Source organism: Choloepus didactylus, chromosome 3, assembly GCF_015220235.1.
Source record: "Choloepus didactylus isolate mChoDid1 chromosome 3, mChoDid1.pri, whole genome shotgun sequence".
NCBI lineage: Eukaryota > Metazoa > Chordata > Mammalia > Pilosa > Megalonychidae > Choloepus > Choloepus didactylus.
This window is the reverse complement of record NC_051309.1, coordinates 96,262,068-96,289,144: the sequence shown is the minus strand read 5'-3', so window position 1 is coordinate 96,289,144 and position 27,077 is coordinate 96,262,068. Positions and strand designations below refer to the sequence as shown.

Sequence of the window (27,077 nt, the reverse complement as noted above, 5' to 3'; positions counted from 1 at the left end):
AAGCCCAAAGAGCTCAGAAAGAAATACCCAGAGAAGTTTGGAGACAGCATGGAGAGAAAAGCCCCTGAGATACTAAGAGAGAACTCACCGAAGCTCAGAGAGGAAGCCACTGGAACCAGAAGATAAAAGCAATGGAACCTTGGAGTGAAGGACCAGCAGATACCAGCCATGTGCCTTGCTATCTTGCAGAGGAACCCTGGATTCCAGCAGCCTTTCTTCAGAGAAGGTATCTTCCTCATGGTGTCTTAATTTGGAGATGTTAAAGGCCTTAGAACTGTAAAATTGTAAGTTAATAAATCCCCATTGTAAAATCCAACCCATTTCTGTTATACTGCATTGCAGCAGCTTTAGAAAACCAAAACATTCCTAGTCAAGCATTCTCTTAAGCATGTGTGCTGGTTTGAATCTATTATGTACCCCAGAAAAGCCATATTCTTTTAATTCAATCTTGTGGGTGCAGACTTATTGTGGGTAGGACCTTTTGATTTTATTATTTTCATGGAGATGTGACCCTGCCCATTCTGGGTGGGTCTTGATTAGTTTACTGGAGTCCTTAAGAGAGCTCAGACCTGATACAGACCCAGACGCTTGGAGTTGCAGACAGAAAGATGTTTGGTGATGCTAAGCTAAGTGATGAAGCCCAGAGTTTTACCTGGAGAAGCTGAGAGGACCTCCAGACATTTAGAGAGAGATACCCTGGGAGAGCAAGCAAGGATGCACAGGAGCTGAGAGAGAGAAGCTAAGAGAGACAGAAGCCCAGAAACATTTTGGAGAAAGCCATTTTGAATGGAACCAAGGAGCAAAGGACCAACAGACACCAGCCACATGCATTCCCAGCTGACAGAGGTGTTCAGGACACCATCAACCTTTCTTCAGTGAAGGCATCTCTTGTTGATGCCTTAGTTTGAACACTTTTATGGCCTTAGAACTGTAAATTTGTAACCTAATCAATCCCCTTTGTAAAAGCCAACCCATTTCTGCTATATTGCATTTATGGCAGCTTTAGGAAACTGGAACAGATTTTGGTACCAGAGAAGTGGGGTGTTGCTGAGTTTGCAAATACCAAACATGTTGGAATGGTTTTTAAATGGATAATGGGAAGATTCTGGAGGACTTGTGATATGCTTGATAGGAAAGGCCTAGATTGCTTTGAAGAGACTGCTGATAGAAATATGGACTGTAAAGATACTTCTGATGAGGCTTTAGACAGAAATGATGAATGTGTCATTGCAACTGGAAGAAAGATGATTCTTGCTTTAAAGTGACAGAGAATTTGGCAAAATTGAGACCTAGTGTCAGATGGAAGGTAGAATTTTAAAGTAATGAGCTGAGATACTTAGCTGAAGAGATTTTCAAACTAAATATGGAAAATGCAGCCTGGCTTCTCCTTGCAGAGTATAGTAAAATACGAGAAGAAAGACATAAGCTGAGAACTCAACTCTTTGGTACAAAGAGACCAGAAATTGATGGTCTGGAAAATTCTGGGCTTCCAGAGACCCCAGAGGATAATGTGTCACATGAAGATTTAATGAAACCTGGAACCAGCCAGCCATTTCAGAACAAGCCAGGATTGGAGATGGAGTTATCCAGGAAGGATATGTAGAAAGTCCTATTTTCTGATGGTTTTGACTCCTGTATGCTTCATGCCAAGCCAACAACTTTTTTGTGAGAGCTGTATAAATGGAACAACTGCATCTGGACTGGAGGGGATGGAGAAGGGACAAGTTGAGGGAAGGATGACTTCAAGGAAGCTAAGGTCTGGAGTCAAGAAACTTTGGGCCAGGAGGGCAGACCCACCCAAGCACATGGATAGGGTGAATGTAAGAGTGCCCTGGAGTTTAAGAGTGCCTAAATGTTCTCAGATGCCTGGGGAATTGAGGGGAGCTTGGCCACTCCATTGTTCAGAAAGAGTTTTGGTGCCCCAAGCCTCAGAGAGGGTGGAGCACATTCCCTGGAGATTGGGGAGAGCCTGGTCACAACCCCACTGTTTGAAGAGGGGACAGCCTTTTCCCTGGAGATGGCAGAGAACCCAGGTGGCAACCTGTTCCGGTTTGAATATATTGTGTCCCCTAAACACCATTATCTTTGATGTAATCTTGTGTGGGCAGATGTTATCAGTGTTGATTAGACTGTAATTCTTTGAGTGTTTCTGTGGAGATGGGCCCCACCCAGCTGTGGGTGATGACTCTGATTGGATAATTTCCATGGAGGTGTTGCTCCGTCTATTTCAGGGTGGGTCTAAGTTGAGTCACTGGAGCCATATAAATGAGCTGACAGACAGGGGAACTCAATGCAGCTGAGAGTGAACTTTTGAAGAGGAGCTACAGCCAAGAGGGACACTTTGAAGAAAGCACAGGAGCTGCAGATGAGAGACAGTCTGAAGATGGCCATTGAAAGCAGACTCTTTCTCTGGAGAAGCTAAGAGAGGACAAATATCCCAAGTGTAACTAAGAGTGACATTTTTGAGGAACTGCAGCCTAGAGAGGAACATCCTGGGAGAAAGCCATTTTGAAACCAGAACTTTAGAGCAGACACCAGCCATGTGCCTTCCCAGCTAACAGAGGTTTTCTGGACACAATTGGCCATCCTCCGGTGAAGGTACCCAATTGCTGATGTGTTACCTTGGACACTTTATGGCCTTAAGACTATAACTGTGTAACCAAATAAACCCCCTTTTATAAAAGCCAATCTATCTCTGGTGTTTTTGCATTCCTGCAGCATTAGCAAACAAGAACACACCCCAATACTTGAGGAGGGTGGGACCTAGAAGAAGGTCTCCCCAGTGTGTGGATATGTTGGAGCAATCACCCCAGTGTTTGGAAAAAAAAGGGCTGCCATGAAATCCCTTAGAAAAGGTTGGACTCCTGCTCTCTCAAGCCCCAAGGATAAAACATCATTCTATAAATAACTCTCAGACTTTGAAATCTAATGAAGTATGCCCTGAGTGTGTTTGGAACTGTTTAGATTCAGTGACCCCTGTCTTCCTTTCAATTTCTCCCTATGGCAATGGGAATGTTTATCCTATGACTTTCCCTCTTCATATTGGAAGCAGATAACTTGTTCTAAGTTTCACAGCCAGAGGGGAATTTTGCCTTAGGAAAAACCACGCCTGTAACTGATTTTGATAAGACTTTGTACTTATCTACTGTTACTGAAATGACTTAAGCTTTTGTGATTTTGTGATGTTATGAATGTATTTTGCACATAGAAATAACATGTTGTTTTAGGGCCTAGAGAGTGGAATGTGCTGATTTGAATCTATTATGCATCCCAGAAAAGCCATATTCTTTTAATTCAGTCTTGTGCTTTAGCAAACCAGAACAGCATTATCAATATTCTCCTCCAAACTTAGAGTTGAGTGGGGCATTTAAAAATCTAAAAGTTGGGCTGAACTTAAATCCACCTGTTCTGTAGGCCTACTAGGACTCTTTCCCATTTAATCACTTTATGTCCAAAATCATGTGGGTTATAGCAGTGTTGTTGTTAGTCCATCATTTCCCAAAAAACTATATGCTACATTGTTATATTCAGAAAATTCAGTATATGGCTTTAGAACAGTATTCAATGGTAATATATTCACAAGGGCATGCTTCAAAATGTTGGTGGGAAGTACTGCCACAGTACCTGAGCCATCCCCAAATTAACTTAGGATTCAGGAAAGACTGAGCCTGTTATTTTGTTTTATTACTGCATGTCCTTAAAAAAAAAAAAAAGCTTGTTAATTTAATATTAAGCTCAACTATGACCTTCTATTTGAATCTTCCTGAATTCATCCAGACAGAGCTAGTGTCTTCTCTTCTGTTTAGTACACATCGCATAATGATTGTGTGTTTGTCCAGCTCACTCACCAGACTGTAATCCTCTCAATGTCAGAAATTACAACTTTATTCACATTTACCTAACTAGTACATAGCATATTGGAAATTTTTATTAAACTTCTGTTGAATGAATTAAAAAAGTTATTTTTATCTTCTCTAAATGTGCCTTGCTAACGAAAAAAAATCACTTGCTACTTTTATGCAATATCAAATATCTGGATGAAAATTGAGAATCTACCTGACAATTAACATGCTTATTACCACTTAATGGGTATACAGTTTCTGTCTGGAGTGATGAAAAGGTAGTGATGGTAGCACAACATTATAAATGTAGTTAATAATATCATTGAATTATATAGTTGAAAGTGGTTAAAATGGGAAATTTTATGTTGCGTAAATGTTACCACAATCAAGTTTTTAAACAAAATGTTTCTTACCATCTGATCCTCTGAATCAGTGCTATTTAGCAGAACTTACTACAATGATGGCTATTATGAACTTGAAATGTGCAAGTGTGATCAAGGAAATGAATTTCTAATATCATTTAATTTTAACTAATTTAAATAACAGTGCAGCTACAGGCTACCATTTTAGTCAGCACAGCTCTGGATGTCAGGCATTGTATAGACACAGAAGGTAATCTATATTATGATTTAAGTGTTAATTAAGTCATGGACAATGCTCTACTGGCTTCATCCCTCTAAAAGTCAGCTTTTTAAACCTGAACTGACTACAGATACAGGGAGGAAGCGATCTCTTCCAGGAATAGATATTGATAAGATTATCTTTTCCCAAAAAAAAAAAAAAAAAAAAGGCCTTGGAGCTCAATGCCATCATTGATTTAATGATTTTTGGATGTCATGGGTGGCCTTTAAAGTGTTTCCCATTCATTTATTACACATTCTGCTCATTTTGTTAAAACCATTTTTTAATTCTCTAAAGAATCCGATGAAATGGAATAAAACATAAGCCAATCCAATTAATGTAATGATATCATAGCTCTGAGGAGTCTTTTCAAGAAAATATATGACTCTGAGTTGGGAGACATTTTATGCAGTTTAATGTATTTTCTAAATAGGAAAGTGAGAACACTATTGCTGGATAAATAGCTTCATTTTAATCCCTCCTGAAAGAAAAGTTTTCCCAAGAATACAAGCCATTTTGTTAAAAGAACTGTGTGCAGTTTACTAAATACATTTCTATAAACTGTTTATTAAAGACAAATAATATGTTCTCAAGTCAATGCCAACTTTTTTCGGTGGGGGGCAGCAAGTATTATAGGGAAGGGACATTTTTCCTCTTTCCCTCAAGAAGAGACAATAGGAAAAAAACAAATTTCTGTGTAAACGATAATTCATTCAGGATGCTTGATATCTGATAGAGGCTTAATCCATTGAAAATACACTTAACAACAGTAAGAAGAAGGTTTTAAGTTTATAAGAGGACTTTAAAGTCAATGATGTAACTGAGGCTTTATCATAAATGTATCTACTTGAATTTATCAAGGAATCCAGAAAACAAATGGCAAGTGTAAGTTTTTTAAGGATTTTAAATTTAGAGATGTTAATTTAAACCAAGGACCTCAAAAGAATTAGCTAACTAAAAGAAAGTTGTATTTAAAAAGTAGTGCATCTGTTATTCAACTGTAGACATTTTAGAGAAATGAGATCCATTTTTTTAAAAAGCATCAAGCAATACTACAAATGTAAAAACAAATTAATAATGTTCAAGGGAATTGCAGAATAAAAGCTACAGAAAATGAAATTTGCTTTTTTCATGATACTGTTGAATTGTGTCCTTATAATACATTTGCAAGAAGCAGCTTAGTGTATCTGTTTATACAAACCTAGGTCTTAATCTCAGGTATATCCCTTACTGGTGTCCTTCAACAGGTTCCATGCGTCAATTTCTCCACAGGTAAAATGTAGATAATATTCATGTTTTTTTTTTTAAATATGAAAAGCATTTGGAACGGGAGAGGCGCAGGTCTGGGGCCGGCGGCAGCGTAGCCCGTAGCCTCTCCCTGTCCGGGCTCTCAGTCGGCGAACCCGCCTCCAGAAGCTGGGCGGGTGTCAACGCCGAGTCCATGATCACTGAGGCGGCTTCCTCGGCCTTGGTCGTCAGGGCCTCAGGCCTGACCGCGGCCTCTGGCTCCTACCAAGTCTTCTGCAAGGGACTCTCCCGCACTCTGCTTGCCTTCTTCGACTTGGCCTGGCAGCTGCGCATGAACTTCCCATACTTCTACGTCGCGGGCTCCGTGATCCTCAACATCCGCTTGCAGGTACACTTTTAGAGCCCTGATTAAATTGCAGGCGTGGTGGCGGACCCACCCGAGGCCTCACAGCTAACTGGAGCTACTCCCAGTTACCCCCGGGAAGCCCTGTGGTCTCGCGATATTCCCAGGCGGCTTTGCTCTCCTGATGGTCGCGGATTGCTTGCTGGGAGGAGAAAGGAGTTATGCGATTCCGGAAGAAGAGAATTTAAATTAAGACCCACGGAAATATTTAAGAAGACGAGCAACCTTAAAATAGAAACAGGAGAAATTTAAGGATGTGACAAAGGGCAGAGGATGCATTATAAAAACGGAAGGCTGCTAAACTTTTTAGAAAAAAATTTTTTATGTGTGCAAGAAACTCATGGTCCAAACCATAAGGAAACCAGTACACTTCAGGAATTTTGGATTGTTTTGTAAGTAATACAGTGAATGAGGAAGAAGAGGAAGAGATTAAGGGTACGATGTGGTAGCATTACATTTCTTCATCCCACAAGAGTAAATATCAACAATCAAACTTCAGGTGAAAAACAAACCTGTACCGGAGAGGCATTCTCCAAATACCAAGCAAAGTAAAATGCTGCGGGATATCTAACAATGGTGGTACTGCAAGAAAGTGAACTCTATTTCATTGTCCCTATGAATAAGGTTGTTTCAAGGACTATGTCAAGACCTTGGAACCTGAGAGAAGGGCATGCAGCCATAGTACAAAGTTTGGCTGTTCAGTGAATCATATTTAATCATAATAATGTGGTTTCCCGTGGAGGAACTGAACAACCTTCTGGTGTTACACCTGGAGGCATGGCCGGTGGACTAAATCTTCGACCCCAGTTGAGCCATAATTCTGAAAATGGAGTGGATGAGACAGGCCCTGATGTGGTGGACATAGTGGACTTCAAGGGCCAATCCAAAATCATCATCTTTGGACATCCCTGGGTACAGCATTGAACAAAGAGCATGCCCTTTGGTCTGACATTGTCGCACCTAGAACACAAGCTACAAGTCCCCAGACTCCACAGCATCCTGTTGCTTAAGACAGCATAGTATTGTCCAAAGTGTTAGGAGCACAGCTCTGCTTCTGCTACTGAAGTTGAAGGGAAACAAGTATCCTTAAATTTCTGCATTCCATTGTTGTGTGTCTTAATGAATAGTAGTTTGATTGTTTTGATGCAAACATAAATATGAAGCTCTTCTAAGAAAGAAATGGATTTCCTTGCTTTTTTTGTCCAATGACAAAACAAGACATAACAAAAAGTAGACTGGCTTTCAGTGGATTGCGTTACTGTTTTTAAATTCTGTACAAACATGGACTCCTTTGTCCTTTGTGCCTGGACAGACACACACACACCCACCCTTATTGTGCATTGCCCTCTTTACTGACACCACCCACGTTATTAAAGCTGACTTTGTATTGTTCATTGAATGTAAAGATAGCAGTGGAATATAGGGTAAATCATTAGGTTTGTTTGTGTAAGGTCATTGCATGATTTGCAGAGCTAAGCTTAGACACATCAAGTCCTACAAAGTAATAAGAATAAAAAATAAGAGCTAACATTTATTGAACTCTGTGAGAATTGCACTTAATCCTCACAACAATCCCAGTGATGAGTATTATTATTATCCTCATTTTAAACATAAGGAAACTAAGGTATAGAGAGGTTAATTAATTTGCTCAAGTTCACACAATTAGTAAATTATACTGACTTCTCGTCAGGTGGATGCATATGGATGGGCTTCTAGGAAACCTCCTTAGAATGTCTCTTTAAAATTCCCTTCATAATAAAACAAATATGAGTAATACCATATCAGCACTGAAAATTAAGTATATCAGTCACGTAATGGGAACTGAGATTACTTTTTCTAGCCAAGCGAATAAACTGGCAGTAGATGGCATGCCCAGGTAACCAAGCCCCAAATAGGAGTCAGCCAGGGAAACTCCTGAAGGCACTGATGGTGTTGGCCTGATTCAAGTTTAGACAAGTTTGGGACACATCAGAAAGAGCATTGCTTACTTCCTGTCACTTCTGTGATGCAGCAACACGAGGACCACATTAGAAAGTAAGTTATGGAAGTCCAGGGCTTCACTTCTGACATGGGTTTCTGTATGAAGCAGAAAATTTAGCAAAATTTAAAAGGTCCCACTCCTTGTAGTGGAGTTTGTGTAACTTAGACGACCTTTAAGCAGTATGAAGCTAAATTCCTAGCTCCTGCTCTCAGTGCTTTCCCCAAGAGATGCTTGATCTCCAAACAAGTCACTCATGACCTTATCCTCCCTTCTGTACAAGAAGGTAATGTATTTATGCAAGGCCCCTTATCAATCTAGGACAAAATACAAATTAATGCCTACTTGATATTTAGTCAACACAAAGGTAGTATAACTCTCTTCTTTTGCAGAGAAATTCACTAATAAAAATCCTTTCATGAGGCCAGATGATTTCTTCTATAGTTCAAGAGGAGCCCTGTGCACCGAGAATTCATTGTCTAAGGAAATACATCTATGACAAGAAAGATTTATGACAATAATTTCTTCACGTTTTCCATAATAGTCACAAAAATACTGCCACTGTATTATAGAACAAAAAGGAATACAATGAGAAAAGAAATGGCTTTGCAGAGAGATGAAAAACATGGTAGCATAATTTAAAATCAATATGAAGGCAAGAAAGAGTAAATTTGATGTTACAAAATTAAGATAACGATAACTGAGCTAGAAGCAGAAAACATAGTTTTCTTAGTTCAACAATGAAAGATGAAAATTTAAGATAAAGTAACAGAAATGGAGACGATAATAGCAGTAATAATGTTAACATAAATTTTATTTAACTCTCAGTATTTTCCTAGTATCTTACAAGTATCATAATCACTTAATATTCACATAACCCCATTAGTTCAAGTACTCTATTATCACTACTTTAAAGATGAATGAACTGAGGCTTAGAGATGTTAAGTAGCTTTCTGAAGTTGCTACAATCAGAAACCACAGAGAAATTTGAAACTAGCTCTTGGATTTCAGAGCCCATACTAAATTAAATCATTAGAAGGTGCCACCTTTTATATCTGAATCATAGACTTTATCTATTTCACCTATTTTATTGATTCCAAAACCTACAAGAACAAAACAAGAAAACATGAGCTGACCACAATTCTAAAAACAAAATTTTTGTTTGATTTTTTTAATTTCTTTTAAGTCCTAAATAATACACTAGGAAATTAATTTCAACACCAAAAGTATAATACTAGTCATGATGGTTTCACAGATGTATACATAGGTTAAAACTTTAATTGTACAATTTAAATATATGCAATTAATTGTATATCATTATACCTCAATAAAGCTGTTTTTAAAAGTAAAAAAAAAAAAAAAAAAAAAAAAAAAAAAAAAAAAAAAAAAAAAAAAAAAAAAAAAAAAAAAAAAAGCATTTGGAACGTTAAATACTCAAATATAGACTAGCCTCATCAAAGACAAGGTTATCTAAATTAGGAAGCTTTTTTCTGAAATTCCTGATATTTGGGTCTTTCTTTTTTAATTATTTCTTAAATTGTAAATCTTGATACACACAATCTTCAATAATATATATTTTTAATAATATATTTGATAAGCTATAGCAAGACAGATCAGGGAAGTTACAAGCTTACAGAAAGGACAGGGTTAAGAAACTGGAAGCCACTGTCTGTTGAACTAAAATCCTCATTGCCATATAAGTTTCTAAGAATTTATGGACAAAACAAATAAATTTAACAGCAATAACAAAAGTAATCTTTTACTAGTGAAGCCCAGTAGCAATTGCTAATACTATCACGTTACAATTTGAAGTTACTAGTGAAAGCCTCATTGAAATTTTGAAGTATTTTCTTTTCACAGAAATAAAAGGAAAAGGAAAAAAAGGGTAATCTATATCCCACTCCAGAGTTCTGGTAGGAGATGAACCACAGGAGGGAAAATCAGTGGTGACAGCTGGAAAGAAGAAAGGTGAGCAGACCAAATCTCTAGGACTGGCAGGAAGAAAGGGTTATATTGAAAGCTGATCCCAGATGAAGAAGGTGAACCCAGGGCTTACCCAGCAGGAGGGCCCATATGTTCCCGAACAGTAGGGAAATGGGAAAGATGCCCAGTCAGGAGGTCTATCAGCTCCATGATTATATAATGAATGAAAATAGAGTAGGACGGATCTCCATCTAAAACTTGGCTCAGTCATTTGATAGCAAAGCAACATTAAACAAAGTATTTAAACTGTACCCATAATTTTCATTATCTGCAAAACAAGAATAATAATTGTTATTTCTTATAGTTTTGTTGTATTAAAAATAATGTCTGTAAAGCCCTTAATGCAATATCTGGCAGAAATTAAGTTTAATAGTATCATTTGAAGCTAATATTATTTGAAGATGAGATCTCTAAAAAAACCACAGATAGTAATGGTAATTAAACAATTAAATATTAATTTACTATTAAATTAATTAAACAGTTAACTATCAGGGAGAGTCTTACAGCTACAAAGTGAAAAATAACCCTATACAAAGTCACTTATCAAAGATATTATGCCTTTTATCTTTTTTTAGCCTTGGTAAATTTTCTTAGATTCTCTTTCATTTTGGTTTGTTGATTTTCTCATGACCTCCTCACCCTGTACTCCAAAGTCAGCTGTGGTAGGATATGAGGATGTGGTAAAAACAATTATGTACTCCCAAAACTCAGGAGCAACCTCAACTTGATGCCTGACTTAGAAATATTTCTTCTGCCTTAATCTCCCAGCCACCCTGAGGAAAGGATCCTCCTAGCTTCCCTGTGTTAAGTCTGTAATGGTAAGTCATATATAACTTCATTCTAGATAGGTATTAATAGCAGGTTTGTTTACAGCTAGAAGATAACTGGGAAATAATAAGCATTCTCCCCAATAGACAGTCATTTGTCGCTTACCCTTAAAAGGCCACTATGCTACTAGTTATGAAGAGGATATAAAAAAGATTTAGAAAATCTGATGCCAGCCCTTTATAATATATTTAAATCCCTAGTATTGTGATACAGAAAAGAAAGCTAAAATAATTACAGTCTTTAGACTGTACATCAGAACACTAAGTTACTTAACTTCCCTTGACCTCAGTTTCCTGCTCTGTGAAATAAAGCAGTTGAATGACCTGCTCTGTTCGTTAGTTTTGCTAAATCAACCTTTTTGTGAGTCTATGATAGGGGTGGAACCTTAAGGAGCTGAAGACAGTTTAATTTAGAGGTGTATTTGTCTGCCAGAATATAAAAATAGACCATTTCAGAAGGTATCAATGGTAGTTAAAAAAAATGGTAGTTAAAAAATAAGATATTAACAAGGACAGCCCTTGTATATGTCAGTAGAAGACAGAAGATGAAGAAAATCCAGGCCCAGGCACCTGGCTGTGACATTGGTAAATCATTCCTGAGCCTGTTTTCCACTTATTGATCAGAAATAATTTTGTTAGCCCATTTTCATCCAGAAATTAAGAATACATTTCTTCGAATTCATAGTGCATGATTCTCAAGAAATAGAAGGATGGATTAACCATAGCCTCTTCAAGTTTTAGTTAAACGTGAGGAAAGTAATCAGAAAGTGGATGAATCTATATGATGCCCCTCCTCTCTCTGAGTACATTAGACTTAAAATTTTGTCAAGGATCAGGAATGGAAAGAAACTTCTTATGGGGCTTCCATCTCTTGTATAAGCAAGATACAACTAATGGAACCATCAAGAAATTGATAAAGATGGATTTTTTCCCAGCTGGTTGAGTCGATACCTTGATAAATAGAATACTGCAGGAATAAATTTTCACATTCATAATAGTGAGTATTTTTTAGAGTTTATTAAATGCCAGGTGCTGTTCTAAATACTCAGCCTGTATTAATCCATAACCCTATGAGGTAAGTATTATTATTCCTGAGGCATGAGGAGATTAAGTAACTTGATCAAATCCACACAATTATTAAATGTCAAATCTAGGATTTGAACCCAAGTAGTGTGACCCCAAAAGCTGTATGGTCCCTGCATTTACAATCTAGTTGATGAAGCAAGACATATCACAGTTAAATGCCTTAAAAACAAATGGTCTTAGCTGCAACGCAAAGGCTCTGGGGATAGGGAAGTCATGCTCATATCGCAGAGGTGCTAGCAAGCATGTTTCTGTAGCTTATGTTCATTTGAGACTTCTCCACTGGAAATCACCTGGTATTACTGTGTCCACTAAAGCCAGGGTTTGCTGCCTGATTTCTCGCCAGGTCAAACAAAGTAGAGACAAGTACAACCAATGGTCAGCCTGACAACAGGCTACACCAAAAGCCTCATCAAAGGAGGAAAAGAAGAAAGACAGATGAGTATCTCTTGGCCAGATTTAAAAGTGATGGTGTGAAATACAAGGCCAAGAAAATTGGCATTGATGATGTGCCAGATGCAAGAAGGGATAAAATGAGCGAAGATTCTATGATGAAACTAAAGGGAATGGCAGCAGCCGCTCAGTCTCAAGGACAACACAAACAAAAGCTCTGGGTCAACATTTTGCTCTCTGGGATTAAATTAACTCAGGATAAAATTGGGGTAATAGAACATGAACAGCCAATAAATAAAATTTCTTTCATTGCCTGTGATGTGACAGTCAGCTAGGCATTCAGTTATGTATGTGGAGGAGAAAGCCACTACCAGTCTTTTGCCCTAAAAACAGGACAACAGTCCGAGCCACTGGTCGTTGATCTTAAAGATCTTTTTCAAGCTATTGACAATGTAAAGAAAAAAGAAGAAGAAAAGAAAAAGACTGAAGAAGCCAACAAAGAAGTAGAGAATGGGAGTGACAACCTCCTGACTCTTGATGACCAAGCTAACAAATTAAAATTGGGTATTGACCTGATGGATTTGTTTGGGGATATGTCTATACCTTCTGACCTAAGTAGTCCAACATCTTCAGCCAGTGACTTGCTTCCATCAGACCTCTTTGCTCCTCCTGCCTCAGAATCTTCACGCCAGACGTCACCTACAGGACAATCTGCAACCCAACAGACCAAGCCTCTGGATCTCTTCAAAACAAGTGTTTCTGTCCCAATAGGGCTCCTTATGGGTTTAGGTGGTGTACCAGTTACACCCCTTCTAGCAGGACCATGGAACTCCCCTCCCCCCCACCATCTTTAGTCTTCTATCAGTCCCCTTCAGTGGTCCCAGGAGATATTGTGAGTGGTCAGCCTTCAGGATTTGGTCAATCACTCATTTTTGGTACAAGTCCAGCTATTCCAGGTTGGAACCAGCCTTCATCCTTTGCAGCCTCAATTTCCTCTCTAGCCGCTGTTGTTTGGGGCCTTTTAGCAGCTGTGGCAACTAATGCTTGGCTATCAATAAGCTCCTTGGGGAATCCTTTCCAGAGCAATATTTTTCCATCTCCTGCTGTGTCAGCTCAGTCCTCTTCTATGCTCCCCTCTCTTCTGATCGCTCTTCCTCAGCCACTTCCCATAACTGCTGCTGCACAAGACATCTCCAATGATGCCTTCACTGCCTTAGACCCCCTGAAGGATAAAGAAGTTAAGGAAGTGAAAGAAATGTTTAAGGACTTACAATTGCAGTAGCTACCTGTTGCACCTGCAAGCAAGGGAGAGCAGACTTCCTCTGGGACTCCCAGTGACTTCTCTAGCTATTTTTCACAGCAAAGTTGGCATTCCTCAAGATAACACAGACCACAATGACTTTGATGCTAATCAACTGTTGAACAAGATCAATGAACCACCAAAGCCAGCTTCCAGGCAAGGTGTCCTGCCAGTTACCAAATCTGCTGGCAATGCATTTGAAAACCCTTTCTCTAAAAGTTCTTTCAGTTCATCACCACAAGTCCCTATGGCTCCTCAACCCATAGCTCCTGATGCATATAGCGATCCTTTTGGAAATCCATTTGCATAACTTCTGGACGTGGTATTCTGGTGATCCAGAGGAACAAAAAGGTTGGTTTTCTTAGCAGTCAAGGACAAAGCTAACAGCCAGACATGTCCTGACCTCTGGCCTTGTTCCAGCTTTTCTGTGTTGTCTGTGGCCTTATTTCTTGCTGCCTCTTCCACTTGTAAAATGCCTTTCACTTTCTAACATAAACTGAGTCTATGGCTTTAAATAAATTTGGAAGCTAAACTCTCTAGCTTAGATGAAAATGAAGTAGTTTCCCTTCTTGAGCCCTTGCTTATTGTGTCCCTAGAACCTTCTAGTTAATGCTACCATGTACCCTCCAATTGGGAGATGCAGCCACCACAAATACCTCCCATCATACTGTTTTGAATAAATTTTCAAATCCTTACCATTCATAGTTATTTGGGGTTCTGTTTCAGGGTTTAAAGCCTAAAGGCTGTAGTAGAAAGGCACTTTTTAAAGAAATCTGGCTTCAGACTATTGTGAAGAATTTTTAAAGTAAAACTGAAGCAAATCTAACTTCTCCTTAAGCACTTTGGAATTAACAGTTGTGGCTTCTCCTCTTTGCAAAGCTCAGTTTTCTCCTTAGGGCAAGATCAACCGTTCCCTAGTCTCTTGCTAGCTATTGCAATCGAGGGAAAAGCAGGTGTCTCTTTTCTTCTTTACCCTCTGACTCTCTTTTCAGTGAATTTTCCTCCTGGGTTCCTACAGCATTAGTTCCCTTTCAGATGCAACAGGGTTTTAGGTGGAAAAACAGATCTGGAACCTCTCTACCTTCTCAGTAATTAGAATTGCAAATGGACACAACCTTTATCCTTCCTAGGGAATTGAAGGTCATCCTCTTGAGCGGAAGTTCTAAAAGAGCAGTTAATGTTGATGAGACACTGAAGTCAACCCAGCAATAAAGGACTGTGTTCTGAAGAGTAACCCATCACAAAGCTAAAAGTGATTGTGCCAAACATATTAGGTTCTTATTTGGGGGTCATACTAGCCCTTTAACAAGTAACTGGAAAGCTTTCTTGAAGCCACAGTCTTGTAGGTAGTAGGAAGGTAAGCAGAAAACGATACAAGTGTTTGTTGTTGTCACTTAAAATCTGATGTCTACAATATTTTTTCTCCTCATAATTGTGATAACTTTCCCAGTTCATTTTCAGTCCTATTTTTAGTGCAGTTCTAAAGAGTGTGTTCTTGCCAAAATGAATTTTTTTTAATATTGGGTTTTAAAATGTCGTCTTTTGACCCTTCATGCTCAGGTTCTGTGGGTGCTAATCAGCCACATTTAATGGTACTTTTAGGTGGAAGAAGAAGGTGACTGCTAGGGATCTAAATAAGATGGTGACCTCATGAGCCTCTATTGATTAGCTCAAAATAGTCCAAGCTAAAGTCCTGTGGTTATATGTCTAATAGTAAGAGCAGAACATACGGCATTATTTTCCATCTGGCTTCCTACCCAGTCATTATAAACACAGCCTTGCCATAGCATGCTAAATGTCCAAATATTGAATGTGCTAAACTGGAGGCAACTATCTCCAGGAAGCTGAATTTTTGAAAGTGATGTTCAGCCACACAGCTGTTTTATATGTACTTATTTTTCTCTTGTGCATTTTTCTGTATGCAAAAAAGCTAAAAATTTACTCATTTTAATAAACTGGAGTGGCTGAAAAAATGGTCTTTTGTGCATATCAGACAACAAAATGTTAAAAAGAACAGTTGAAGGACTGTAGGGGTTAGTTTTTAAAAAGGCTGGAGTGGTATATTTAGTAATAGTTTCCATTCCTTATGTTCTTTAAGCAAACTTTATTAAGTAAATAGAGTAAGTTTGACAAACATTTTTAAATCAAAGTTATTAAAAGATTATAATGCTATGAAAGAATGCTGATTATAAATGAGGATGTGAAACACATGAGAAATTGACCAATAAGCTATTGGTATGTGTTCCTGTTTGCTAACGCTGCCCTTTTGCAAAACAGCAGAAACGGATCAGCTTTTATAAAGGGGGTTTATTTGGTTACAAAGTTACAGTCTTAAGGCCATAAAGTATCCAAGGTAAGTCATCAATAATCAGGTACCTTCACTGGAGGATGGCCAATGGCGTCTGGAAAACCTCTGTTAGCCGCGAAGGCACGTGACTGCTGTCTGCTCCAGAGTTCTGGTTTCAAAATGGCTTTCTCCCAGGACTTTCCTCTCTAGGCTGCAGCTCCTCAAAAATGTCACTCTTAGTTGCTCTTGGGGCTTTTGTACTCTCTTAGGCTCTTCAGAGCAAAAGTTTGCTTTCAAAGGCCATCTCCAAAATGTCTCCGTAAGCTACAGCTCTGCTCTCAGCTCCTGTGCGTTCTTCAAAGTGTCCCTCTTGGCTGTAGCAAGTTCACTCCTTCTGTCTGAGCTTATATAGTGCTCTAATAAACTAATCAAGGCCGAAGCTGAATGGGCAGGACCACGCCTCCATGGAAATTATCCAATCAGAGATATCGCCTACAGTTGGGTGGGTCACTTCTCCATGGAAACACTTAATCAAAGAATTATAATCTAATCAACACTAATACATCTGCCCATACAAGATTGCATCAAAGATAATGGCGTTTTGGGGGACATAATACATTCAAACTGGCACAGCATGTTAATTATAAGTTTATTTGGATGTAACTTTTGTAGAATCTCTATTTCACTGTAATATAAGCTATGCTTTTCATTCAGAAAAACTTAACATCCATTTGTCTTAATGATGAAGGAATCAGTTTCTTAAAAATGCTAAGTAAATTATTTTACCTTAGGTAAGTTTTATTATCTTAGGGAACATGATCCTTTTGGCAAAAATTTCTACCTATACCTCTTGGTAAAATTACATTGTTCTAAAATTATTAGTTACTTTTCACATATAGACACATTTAGATAAAAACATTATTATTATTGATTGATTTAAATATTTCTTTTAAGTCACCTTAAAAATGAATGTCTTATTCTTTTTTGGTGGGAATGTAAATGTTGCAGGCTCTATGAAAGATAGTTTGGCAGTTCCCCAGGAAGCTAAGTATAGGATTACCATATGATTCAACAATCCCACTTTGAGGTATATACCTGAAAGAATTGAAAGCAGGAAATTGAACAGCTATTTGCACACAATATTCAGAGTGACATTATGCACAATCGCCAAGAAATGGAAGCATCCCAAGTGTCCATCAACAGATGAATGGATAAATAAAATGTGGATAAACAAACACACACACAATGGAATATTATTCTGCAGTAAAAAGAAATGAAATTCTAATTCAGGTAACAACATGGGTGAACCTTTAAGACATGTTGCGTGAAATAAGCCAGACACCAAAGGACAAATACTATATGATCTCATTGATATCAAGTAATTAGAATAAGCAAATTCATAGAGTCAGAAACTAGAATATAGGTAATGAGGGGTCAGGGTATGTGTAGGGAATGAGTAAATGATTAAATTGTACAGTTTCTATTTGGGGTGATCAGAAAGTTTTGGTAATGGTTAGTGGTGATAGCAGCACAACATTGTGACTGTAATTAACAGCAGTAAATTATGTATTTGAATGTAGCTAAAGGGAAAATTTTAGGTTGTATATATGTTATTAGAATAAAGATTTTTAAAAAAATACAGGACTCTCTAACATAGTGAAAGCTCATGTCAACCATGGACATTATGTTCTTTCATCAATTGTAATAAGTGTACCACACTAATTCAAGGTGTTAATAATAGCATGGTAAATGAGAACTCTGTATTTTATGTATGATTTTTTTTGTAAACCTACAACTTCTTTAATAAAAAGTTAAAAAAATGAATATCAATATAACCTTAAAGTTAAAAAAGTAGAATTATCAAATATTAAAATTGCAACTGCAATTCTGTTGAACTTTTAACTTTTTAAAAATTTCTGACTGAGACATTTTAAAATTAAACAAAAATATGTTAAAATATAAACAACCATAGCACCGATGTTTATCATGGTACAGTCATTTCTTAACCGATACGCTTAAAGGAACTGAGAGTCCCAAAGGGGCTGAATTGCATTTATCCTCCTTGTAATCAAAGGTTTATATCTATTTTCTTAATTCTGTTTTGTACACAATGCATTACTAAACTGTTCTGTTTTAATTGAAGACCTAGTTAGATTAAATTTCATTGTACTTATCCTTTAACTTCATTGTTTATTCTATGCTGAGTGGCTTATTACTTTTCACCATAATGCCATTATGATTTGTTCAGAAATGTGTTATAAGCAATTAGAATTCATGTTAAAGAAGTATTGTTCATAAATGGAAGGCAGGTAAATTTTGCATGTAACAGCAATGCGATAGACAAAGAGAAAAGGTTTTTAAAGACCATTCTCTTTGAAAGCACTAGGAAGCACATTACTGGAAGATATTATTTTTAGGAACTGGACTGTGTCAAAATCACCAAATTAGTCATAATATATTTCTAACTGCCCTTAAGAGGTATTTTTAAAGAAGCCATATTTCATGACTGTAAGTGCTTTCTGAATTAAATTCTCAAGGAAATAGAAGTGTACTCTGCAGATTTATTTCAATAGTGCATAAAAATATTTTACTATTACATTGCAGACTTTTTAAAACATATAGATATGTCAAGAAAGTCTTATGAAATGAAGTTGATCATTGTGACATTAATACATACCTAGTTAATTCAGGTAGTGATTTCTTAATGAGTAGTGATAACTTCATAACTTGATGCTAAACAAATACCATTTCACTTTATATCAGGAAAAATCTTACCTTCATTAATGTTTAAAGGCAGGAGGTAACCATATGAATCTAGGCTTGCTTACTATGTAAGCCTTTATGTAGATAATATTTAAAAAAAAATAAATGATGGCTTTGTTGTTCATAAGAAATAAAATCTTCCCGAGTTCAGAGGGGAAAAAAAAAAAGATTCCCAAGGGCCAAGGGCATATTGTCTTCCTTAAAGTGGTCCCTGTTCTTTATAAACTACATCAACCTTAAAGCAAGATTTCAGTTTTCTTCATAGTCCCACAAAGATAATCAACTTCATAAGGCAACATTACGGAGACAATTCTCCATAGGTTTCTAGCATTTCTGCATGTCTTAAAAGCAGAGGCTCCGACTACCTTTATTCTGGACTATCTTTTCAAAGATGTTTGCATAGCAAACAGATTTGGAAGATAGAGATTATGGCCCTCCAGAGCAAAGGGCAGATTTGTTTACTGTACAGCTTAATAAAGATAATGTCTCCCTCTGGGGCAAAACTTGAGCAGGTTTGTTGCAGCTCCTTATAAAACATAGGAGTTTCCTGATCTTGGGGCTCATCGGCTGTGTACAACACAACTGTGGGTGTAGCATCCACCAAGGAACTTGGTGGGGAAAGAAGAACTATCACAAACATGAGGATCCTGCTGCTTACTGTGCCATGAGTAATTGTCCTTTGTTTCTGACCCATTATTTTTCAATTCTTTCTTTTTTCATACCTCCCTACCAATTAACCATATGCATGTCAACCTGGCTCAAATTTGCTTACCTTGCTTCCTTTTTTTTCATATCTAGTCTACTACAGAATTCAAATCTTAAAATGATTAATAAATTTAACTATCAACTACAACAAGAGGGAATTCCTTTAAGATTTTCTCAAAATGGATACACCTTTTCAGTATAAAAGGACAGGAAACTTGATAAGCTAATTCTCGTGTCGTATTTGTAGAAAATGGAAGCTACTGTCCCTCTCCCACACCAGACTTGCCTCTGCCCAGGCCACTGTAACTTGTGGGTGGAGTCACTCATATTAAAGTTCAGCATGAATTCACTGAAATCTTACTGTCATTTTCATGTTTCTTATCTATTTCTGATAAGTCAGTGCTAAGTACAAAATATTTTCTATCCTCTACTTCCTCCCCTTGTTGTCTCTAAAATGTCTGTTTCAAGAGCTAATAACTTAGTTTTAGAGGCAATATAATTATATTTAAGTGATGGCCATTTGTGATTATATTCTAGACATGAGTTAAATAAACAAAATTCTTACCATCTGTAACTCAGAGTACTCTAGTGGAAAACACACAAAATCCTATTCTGCCACTGTGTGACCTGAAGAAAATTATTCAAACTTTTTATGCCTTTGTTTACTCATCAGTAAAATTAGGACAATAATATCTATGTTACTGAATCAAATGAGGATTAAACGAGTTCATCTTATTTCAAGAATCTGGATTGATCAAAGTCAGAAGATTTGATTTTGTTAAGATACCAGTTGTCCCCAAGGTGGTCTATAGATTTCATGCAACCCAAATTGAAATCTCAGCAGGGCTTTTTTTTTTAATAGAAATTGGAAAACTGATACTAAAATTCATATGAAAATGCAAAGGATCTACCATAGCCAAATCAACTTTGAAAAATAAGAATAAATTTAGGGAACTAGTAATATCAGATTTCAGGACTTATTATAAAGCTCCACTATTAGCTTCAAGATAGACAAATAGATCAATGGAAAAGAATAAATAGTTAAGCCCCAAATTCTCTAAATTCCTTTCATTGAATGGTGGGGTCTTTATCAAGCCCCCTGAATCCTTTGTAACCGCTTCAACCTAAAGAATGAAACAGTAACACTGCATGTCTTCTAAAGCTTGGTCAAAAAAAGCCAACCAGCATTCCCCTGGTTCTCTTGGCATGCTTGCTTTTGGATCTAGAGAAAGTTATATAAGAAGTTTTAACCATCCTGAGGTCACCATGATGTAAAGAGCACATTTAAGTGATCTAGTCAACTGTCCATCTGAGCACCTAGCTAACTACCAGTATCAATTGCAGTCAAGTGGGCTATTTTAAGCCACTAAACTTGAGAATAAATTAGTATGAAGCAATAGTAACTGGAACGGGGAGTCTTCAGTGATACAGCTACATATCCACCAATTACCTTATATAAAGTAAAGTTCTGGGGATAAACATGCCCATTTAGACAATATATTTCCTCACAGCTTATTAGGGTTTCACTCTCAAATATAAATAGCTATCCAAAGATCATAAAACAAGTGAACAAGGAAAAAGAAAGAAAAGAAGATCCAAAAGAATCAGAGAAAATGCACAGAACAGAAAACTTAATTTAAAAAAAGTCATATGCTCAGAAAGGTGAGATGGTAATCTGCAATAAAAAAGAATAAATTTTCATGAAAAAGTAACAAGTTGTATTAGTTTTCTATTTCTGCTATAACAAATTACCACAAATTTTGTACCTTTAAACACAAATTTATTATTTTACATTTCTGGAGGTCAGAAGTCCAAAAATTAATTTTGTACTGGGCTAAAGTCAAGTTGTAGGCAGGGCTTGTTCCTCCTGGAGGCTCTGAGGGAATACTCTGTCCCCTTTCCTTTTTCAACTTCTGAAGGCTGCGTGAATTCTTTGGCTCATGAACCCTTTCCCCATCACTTAAACCTGTTGGTTCCATTAGCACATCTACTGACTCTGAACCTCCTGCCTTACTCTTATAAGAACTGTTGTGATTTTATTGGGTCCCCCCAGATCCAAAGCAATCTCCTCATCTCAAAATCCTTAATTTAGTCACATCTGCAAAATGCATTTACCATGTAAAATGACATAGTCACAGATTCCAGGGATTAGGATGTGTTACGTGGTGACTTTGGGGAACCAGGAAAAGTCTTGAAAATAATTGTTTTATCTGGGGACAGAGAACCAGGGGTGGGAAAGAACAGGGAGGGGATTGCTTTTGTAAGTCTTGTAGTACTCGTTGATTTTACATCTATGTTCTACTTTGCATCAATATAGATTAATTTAATTAATTTAAATGTGTAAAGACTTAACTTTAAAACAATAGAAGTATATACACAAAAATGTTAAAAATGAATATCTTTAAAAGGCTATGAATATACACTTTTCTTAATTTTCACTTTCACTGGTTTCCAAAGTCTTTAAAATACATAAAATTTAGCTTCTAAAAAATGAATTCAATTCACAATACAAATTGAATAGCCATGTGTTCACATCTGTCACACAAAAAGTACCTTAAAAGCTGAGATAGCTACATACTATTATAATATTTTCTGTTTCCTGAGAAAAGATTAAAAATAAAGCCACTTAGTTTTTCCAACCAAGTATATGTTTGATATTATCAGTTGCTAACAATAACTAACTGATATGACATAAATGATTGTTTAGAAGTTAAAGATTTACAAGTTGTAAGATTTATGAGATTTTATTTCAAATAAAAAGTAATTTATTTCCTACAAAACAAACAAGCAAACAACAACAAAACCTTCCCATGTATCCTTTTATCTCATAAGTATTTACTTACATAATAGTATGGACAAAAAAGGCCAATAGAAGATGAAGAAATATTCCACTTGTTACAATTCACTTGTTTTGCCACAAAAACTTGCTTTACATTTATTTTTTGTGCCAATCAGGAGGTCAAAGATTTAATGAGATTTTGGAGCTGGAATTTGCCAGTTTTATCCAGTAACAGTTTTTATGCATTTTTTCTGGGTTACAAAATGAAACTGCAAAGCAAGGATAATTTAGTAAATCCGTAAAAATGGACTGAATGACCATGTGTGCAGAACACAATTAAATACCACCTCTTCCTACTCAAAGTGGATAAAATATTTTTGTAAGAAACCTGTTCTTAATAGCATATAGCAACCCAGTTTATACACAGGGGCTTGTGTAATATTGACAACAACTTGCTTTTCTTCTTAGAAGGAAAAATTATTGTGACAAACTTTATCCTTGGATTTCAGCAAAACAAAATTGGAGTATATTATGATGGATTTCTTTCTTATTACTTTAATATCAACTATTTAATAACTGTCTACTTTCTGGAGAATGAGTCTAGTTAGATAATAAAAATAAATAGTTATATAATAAAAATGAAAGAATTGATCCCTGAAACTTTAGGCACTCACCATATAAAGGAAAAGACAATATATCAGTTAACCTCTTATTTGGCATTACCAATTTAACATAATAATTTGGGATGAGTTATATTTATTATTACATTCTAGGCATAAGTAATAAAACTGATGAACTCTAAATATGATCAGAATAATCATATTTGCTGATAATGTCTTTGAAAGGAGGTGATTAGCCTTGCTTGTCAAATGGGCCTTTTCTTATGTGCATTAATTAATACCTGCTTATGGAAAGAATAAATAAAAGTGTTAATTAAAGCTGAATTTTTATGTACTTTTGCCTTTATAGAAGCAGACTTCTGTAATGGCCCTAAAAAGGAATAAATTAAAATGTAACACAAGAACTATTAAATTAGCATATAATGATATTTTCACAATGAAAATTGATTTTCAGTTAGTTTGTTTTATTTCAATTAGAACTAAATATTTTCATTAAAGTTCTATTTGAATATCTGTGGGATTATATTTGTGCACAGTTGTGGCTTTAAATGGACTGACTGCATGCCCCTGTGTCACTTGAAGAGGGTGTAAGAAAGGGATAAGTTTAGTTTTCACATAGAAACAGCATGGAATAAGGGAAATGGAGGCAAAACCAGTTTAAACAAGCCCCGTGATAAAGAGAAGAAAGAATCTGCCAGCCCCTTATATGAAAAAGTAACCATGGTTACTGGAATGTAAAGAGATATGAGGTAAAATCGGAGGCGGGAACTCACAGCAAAAAAAAAAAAAATTTTTTTTTAAACTGAATGAACTCTCTGGGATAGGCTGATCAGTTCAAAATCTCAATAATGAGCTAGTTGGCTCTCTTGGATAGGCTGTACAAATTAAAATCTCAAAAGATGAATTAGTTAGTGTTCTCAGATAGGCTGTAACCTCTGTAGTACCCAGGCAATGGGGAAACAGAGGAGGGACTTGCGAATTAGGAGTAAGAGATTTAAAGATCGCCATTCTCTTCCTCTGGCGCGTCAGCCTAGCACATGTTTGGCTGGACGCCCTATCTTGCAAGATTGTAAATAAATTCTTTTCTCCTCCAGAACCAAGTGAGCGTTTATTCCCTTACAGGTACCGCTTTATTTCTGACAAGGGTATTGCTGAAAAGCTGTTACTGCTAAACAAGAAAGCAATTGTCTTTAGGCTTTTAAATCAAAGAAGTAGGGGTGAAAGGGACTTCTACCATTTTATTTATATATGAGGAAACAAATTCAGAGAGATTCCAGGAATCCCTTAGGGCCATATAGCTAATTGGAAGCTAAAGTAAGAACAAAACCTAGGTCTCCTATATTCCCAGAAAAGTTGTTTCTCTTACAGCATTCTCTATTCCTCAGTGCAGGCAAGTAGGGGTTACTTGCATTTTGAGTCTTCCAGTTTTTCATTCTGCAAGACTCTCCCATTCTCTACAGGTCATTTAGCATCTCTATTCCTAGCCCATTAAATGCCAGTAGAACCTACATTCTTGAATGCCTTCTAGGAAGACTGTACTGCCCCTTGTTAAGAATGACCACATATTTCAGAAGTTCATGTATTAGGAGCAAAACAGGAAAAACAAGACTCATAAATGTATCATGAGATTCTGCCTTCTTTCATTCCTTAATTCCCTAAGTATCTTGTGGTTTTTCTTGAAGTTAGGAGAAAGAACTTCCTTTTGGTTTTTATTTTTTGTTTGCAATATGTTCAGAAATGAAAAATGAACATCACTGGGAAACTCTCACTAGAAAATGAAAGAAACCATTTTTATTCCCCTTTATTTTTATGCTGCTTGTGGATTTTTACCTCATTGTGGATTTATTAAGGAATATAGAAATATGACATTGTCAAACATGTATTAAGCACAAGTACACTTAATGGTTTGGACATATATCTGATGTGGAAGAGTTGAAATTTAACATATACGCTAACCTATCCAGTCTTACCTTTTAGTTTTAATAATCCTCAGTGAATAAGAAAATTCAAATAATAAGATATTCCTTGATAATTATACAAGGAAAATTTTAAGTTGTTATCTCAATTTGACTACACAAAATCTGAAAATTACTATATTTATAATGTACATATTTACCCAAACATATCATTCTGGGAATTGTTCTAAACACTTCAGATTTATAATTTACTTAATCCTTATAACAATTCTATGAGGTAGGTCTCTTATTATCTTCATTTTATAGATGAGGAAACAAAAATCAAGAGTAAGATCATGTAGTCAGTATCTGCCAGAGCTAGAATTCCACTCCACGAAGTCAGAATTCTCAGTCCATGTTCTTCACAACCTCACTTTTCTGCTTCTCTACAACACAAAGATTACATAAGCACAAAATATTTTAAAAACTAAATTTTGGATTCTGGCCAAGAAGCAGAAAGCCCAAAGTGGCCACTTGCCAATCATTGTTTTGCTGCATCTGAAACAACAAGGCTTCTAGACATTTAGAAGACATTTAAGTTTAGTTAAAACTCTGGCCCTAATTTTGTGACCTCAAATAAACAAGGGAAAAAAATAGATCAAGCCAAATAAAAGAATTATATATTTGCCTTTTAATTTGTGTTAATAAGATGGTTTTAGGTATATGTACCTTTTAAACAGTTACACTTGAACAATAACTATTATCCAGATTAGAATTTATTTTTCCTTAAATTACAAACCTGTTTCATGTCTTAGGAAAACTCTGTTTAGATGCTCCGTATCGTCTTTCAATCAATTAGTGGTTTGAGCAGGCCCCACTAGAGGTATAGGATGGGGGTGGAGAAAACCTTGAACACAAGCCTAGTTACAGAGAAACTTCTCTTTCAGATTGAGATTTTATGCATCCTTCATAAAATTTTTTCATCCTCCTGAAAGTGAGCGAATTCTCCTTCCTTACACTGGAAACAATATATTTTTTATATTCCTTCAAATATATTTGGTTCCTCTTTAGTTATAATCCATCAAAACAATATTATTTTTATTGTGGGTATATGATTAGGATTCTGCTGTGTGGAATATAATAAAACATTAATTTTATATTCTCACTCCTAAACCAGTGCCTAGAACATAGGAGGTACTCAGTACCTGATGAAAGAATAAGTAAGCAGAGAGTAGAAAGAAATGGTGAATTTGGCCATTGTGTCTTGGTCAACATGTACAAACAAGTAAAGTATGTTTATGTATTTTTATTACATTCCATTTATCAACTTTTGAATGGTTTTGTATAAAAATAAAATCCTGGTTGTAACATTAGACTCCAAATGTTTATTTTTTATTTTAGGGGAAGGGGATGTGAAAAGATCATATAAATCTATAATAATTGATGAATAATGCAAGACTATTTGTGTTCAAACATTTTATATTAAGTAACTTTTCACTTTGGTCAGTTTTATTCCATCTACACTTTTACATTCAAGACTTCTATTTTCTTTTGAAAGGTCAGGGTCAATATAAACTACTATGTCAAGGTGACAGCACAATCCTTGTTCCTCACGGATTTTCACTAACTGACAATATATTAGGCATTGTAGACCCAAGCCAAATATACATTAAAAATATCCCTTGCTTTAAAAACCTTAAGCTATGCTTAAGTGAAATATCAACTGAAAATGAGGGAAATGGATGTGAAAGCGGATGATCTCAAAATGAGAGAAAATGACAAATTTTATTTTTTCAGTATTTTTTCTGGAGCCAGTTTTGACCAATATTTGCCCAAACATCCATTCCACTTTCTAAAATTTGAGGTAATGGTTGCTAAAATTTTCTTTGAAAACTATCCCCCTCCCACTCTCAGTAATGCTGTTTAGAAGAGACTGTACCTTCCCTAAGGTTGAAGGCTATGGGCCTTGATTGGTTTAAGGTAGGCAGTGTGACCAATTATGCTGGCCACAGTTCAAGTCTAGGCACATCCAAAAGCTATCAGAATCAATGTCGTATGAGAAGACATTTGCTGGAGGTGGATTAGATGATATGAGATCATGGATCTTGCAGGTCTACCATAACTATCTATGATGACAGGAGCTAGCCTGAGGGTGAAGCTGATTTGCAGAGTGTTGACTGCAAAGATGGAACCTAGAAACATGGTCAGAGTCCTGAATCAAGGTTAACCTAAAGAGGCTGTTAAATCTTATGTGAAATAAATTATCTCATTCCTTTTAAGCCAGTGTTATTGGACTTTTGCATTTGCATAATAAAGACTCATAATGAATACGACATCACAAATCAAGTAA

At 36.4% G+C, this 27,077-nt stretch overlaps 1 protein-coding gene and 1 pseudogene across 1 annotated transcript; both read left to right on the top strand.

The window, feature by feature from the left end:
- The first annotated feature begins 5,825 nt into the window (after positions 1-5,825).
- On the top strand, positions 5,826-9,422 carry LOC119528726 (small integral membrane protein 10-like protein 1). The gene has a single exon (XM_037829006.1). The coding sequence runs from the start codon at positions 5,905-5,907 to the stop codon at positions 6,109-6,111; it is 207 nt and encodes a 68-aa protein (XP_037684934.1). The 5' UTR covers positions 5,826-5,904; the 3' UTR covers positions 6,112-9,422.
- Positions 6,892-13,988, top strand: LOC119530362 (annotated as a pseudogene).
- Positions 13,989-27,077: the final 13,089 nt, after the last annotated feature.

Bases quoted from the DNA above. Each gene is read 5' to 3' on its own strand.
- LOC119528726 (XM_037829006.1), top strand. From the start codon at position 5,905: ATGATCACTGAGGCGGCTTCCTCGGCCTTGGTCGTCAGGGCCTCAGGC.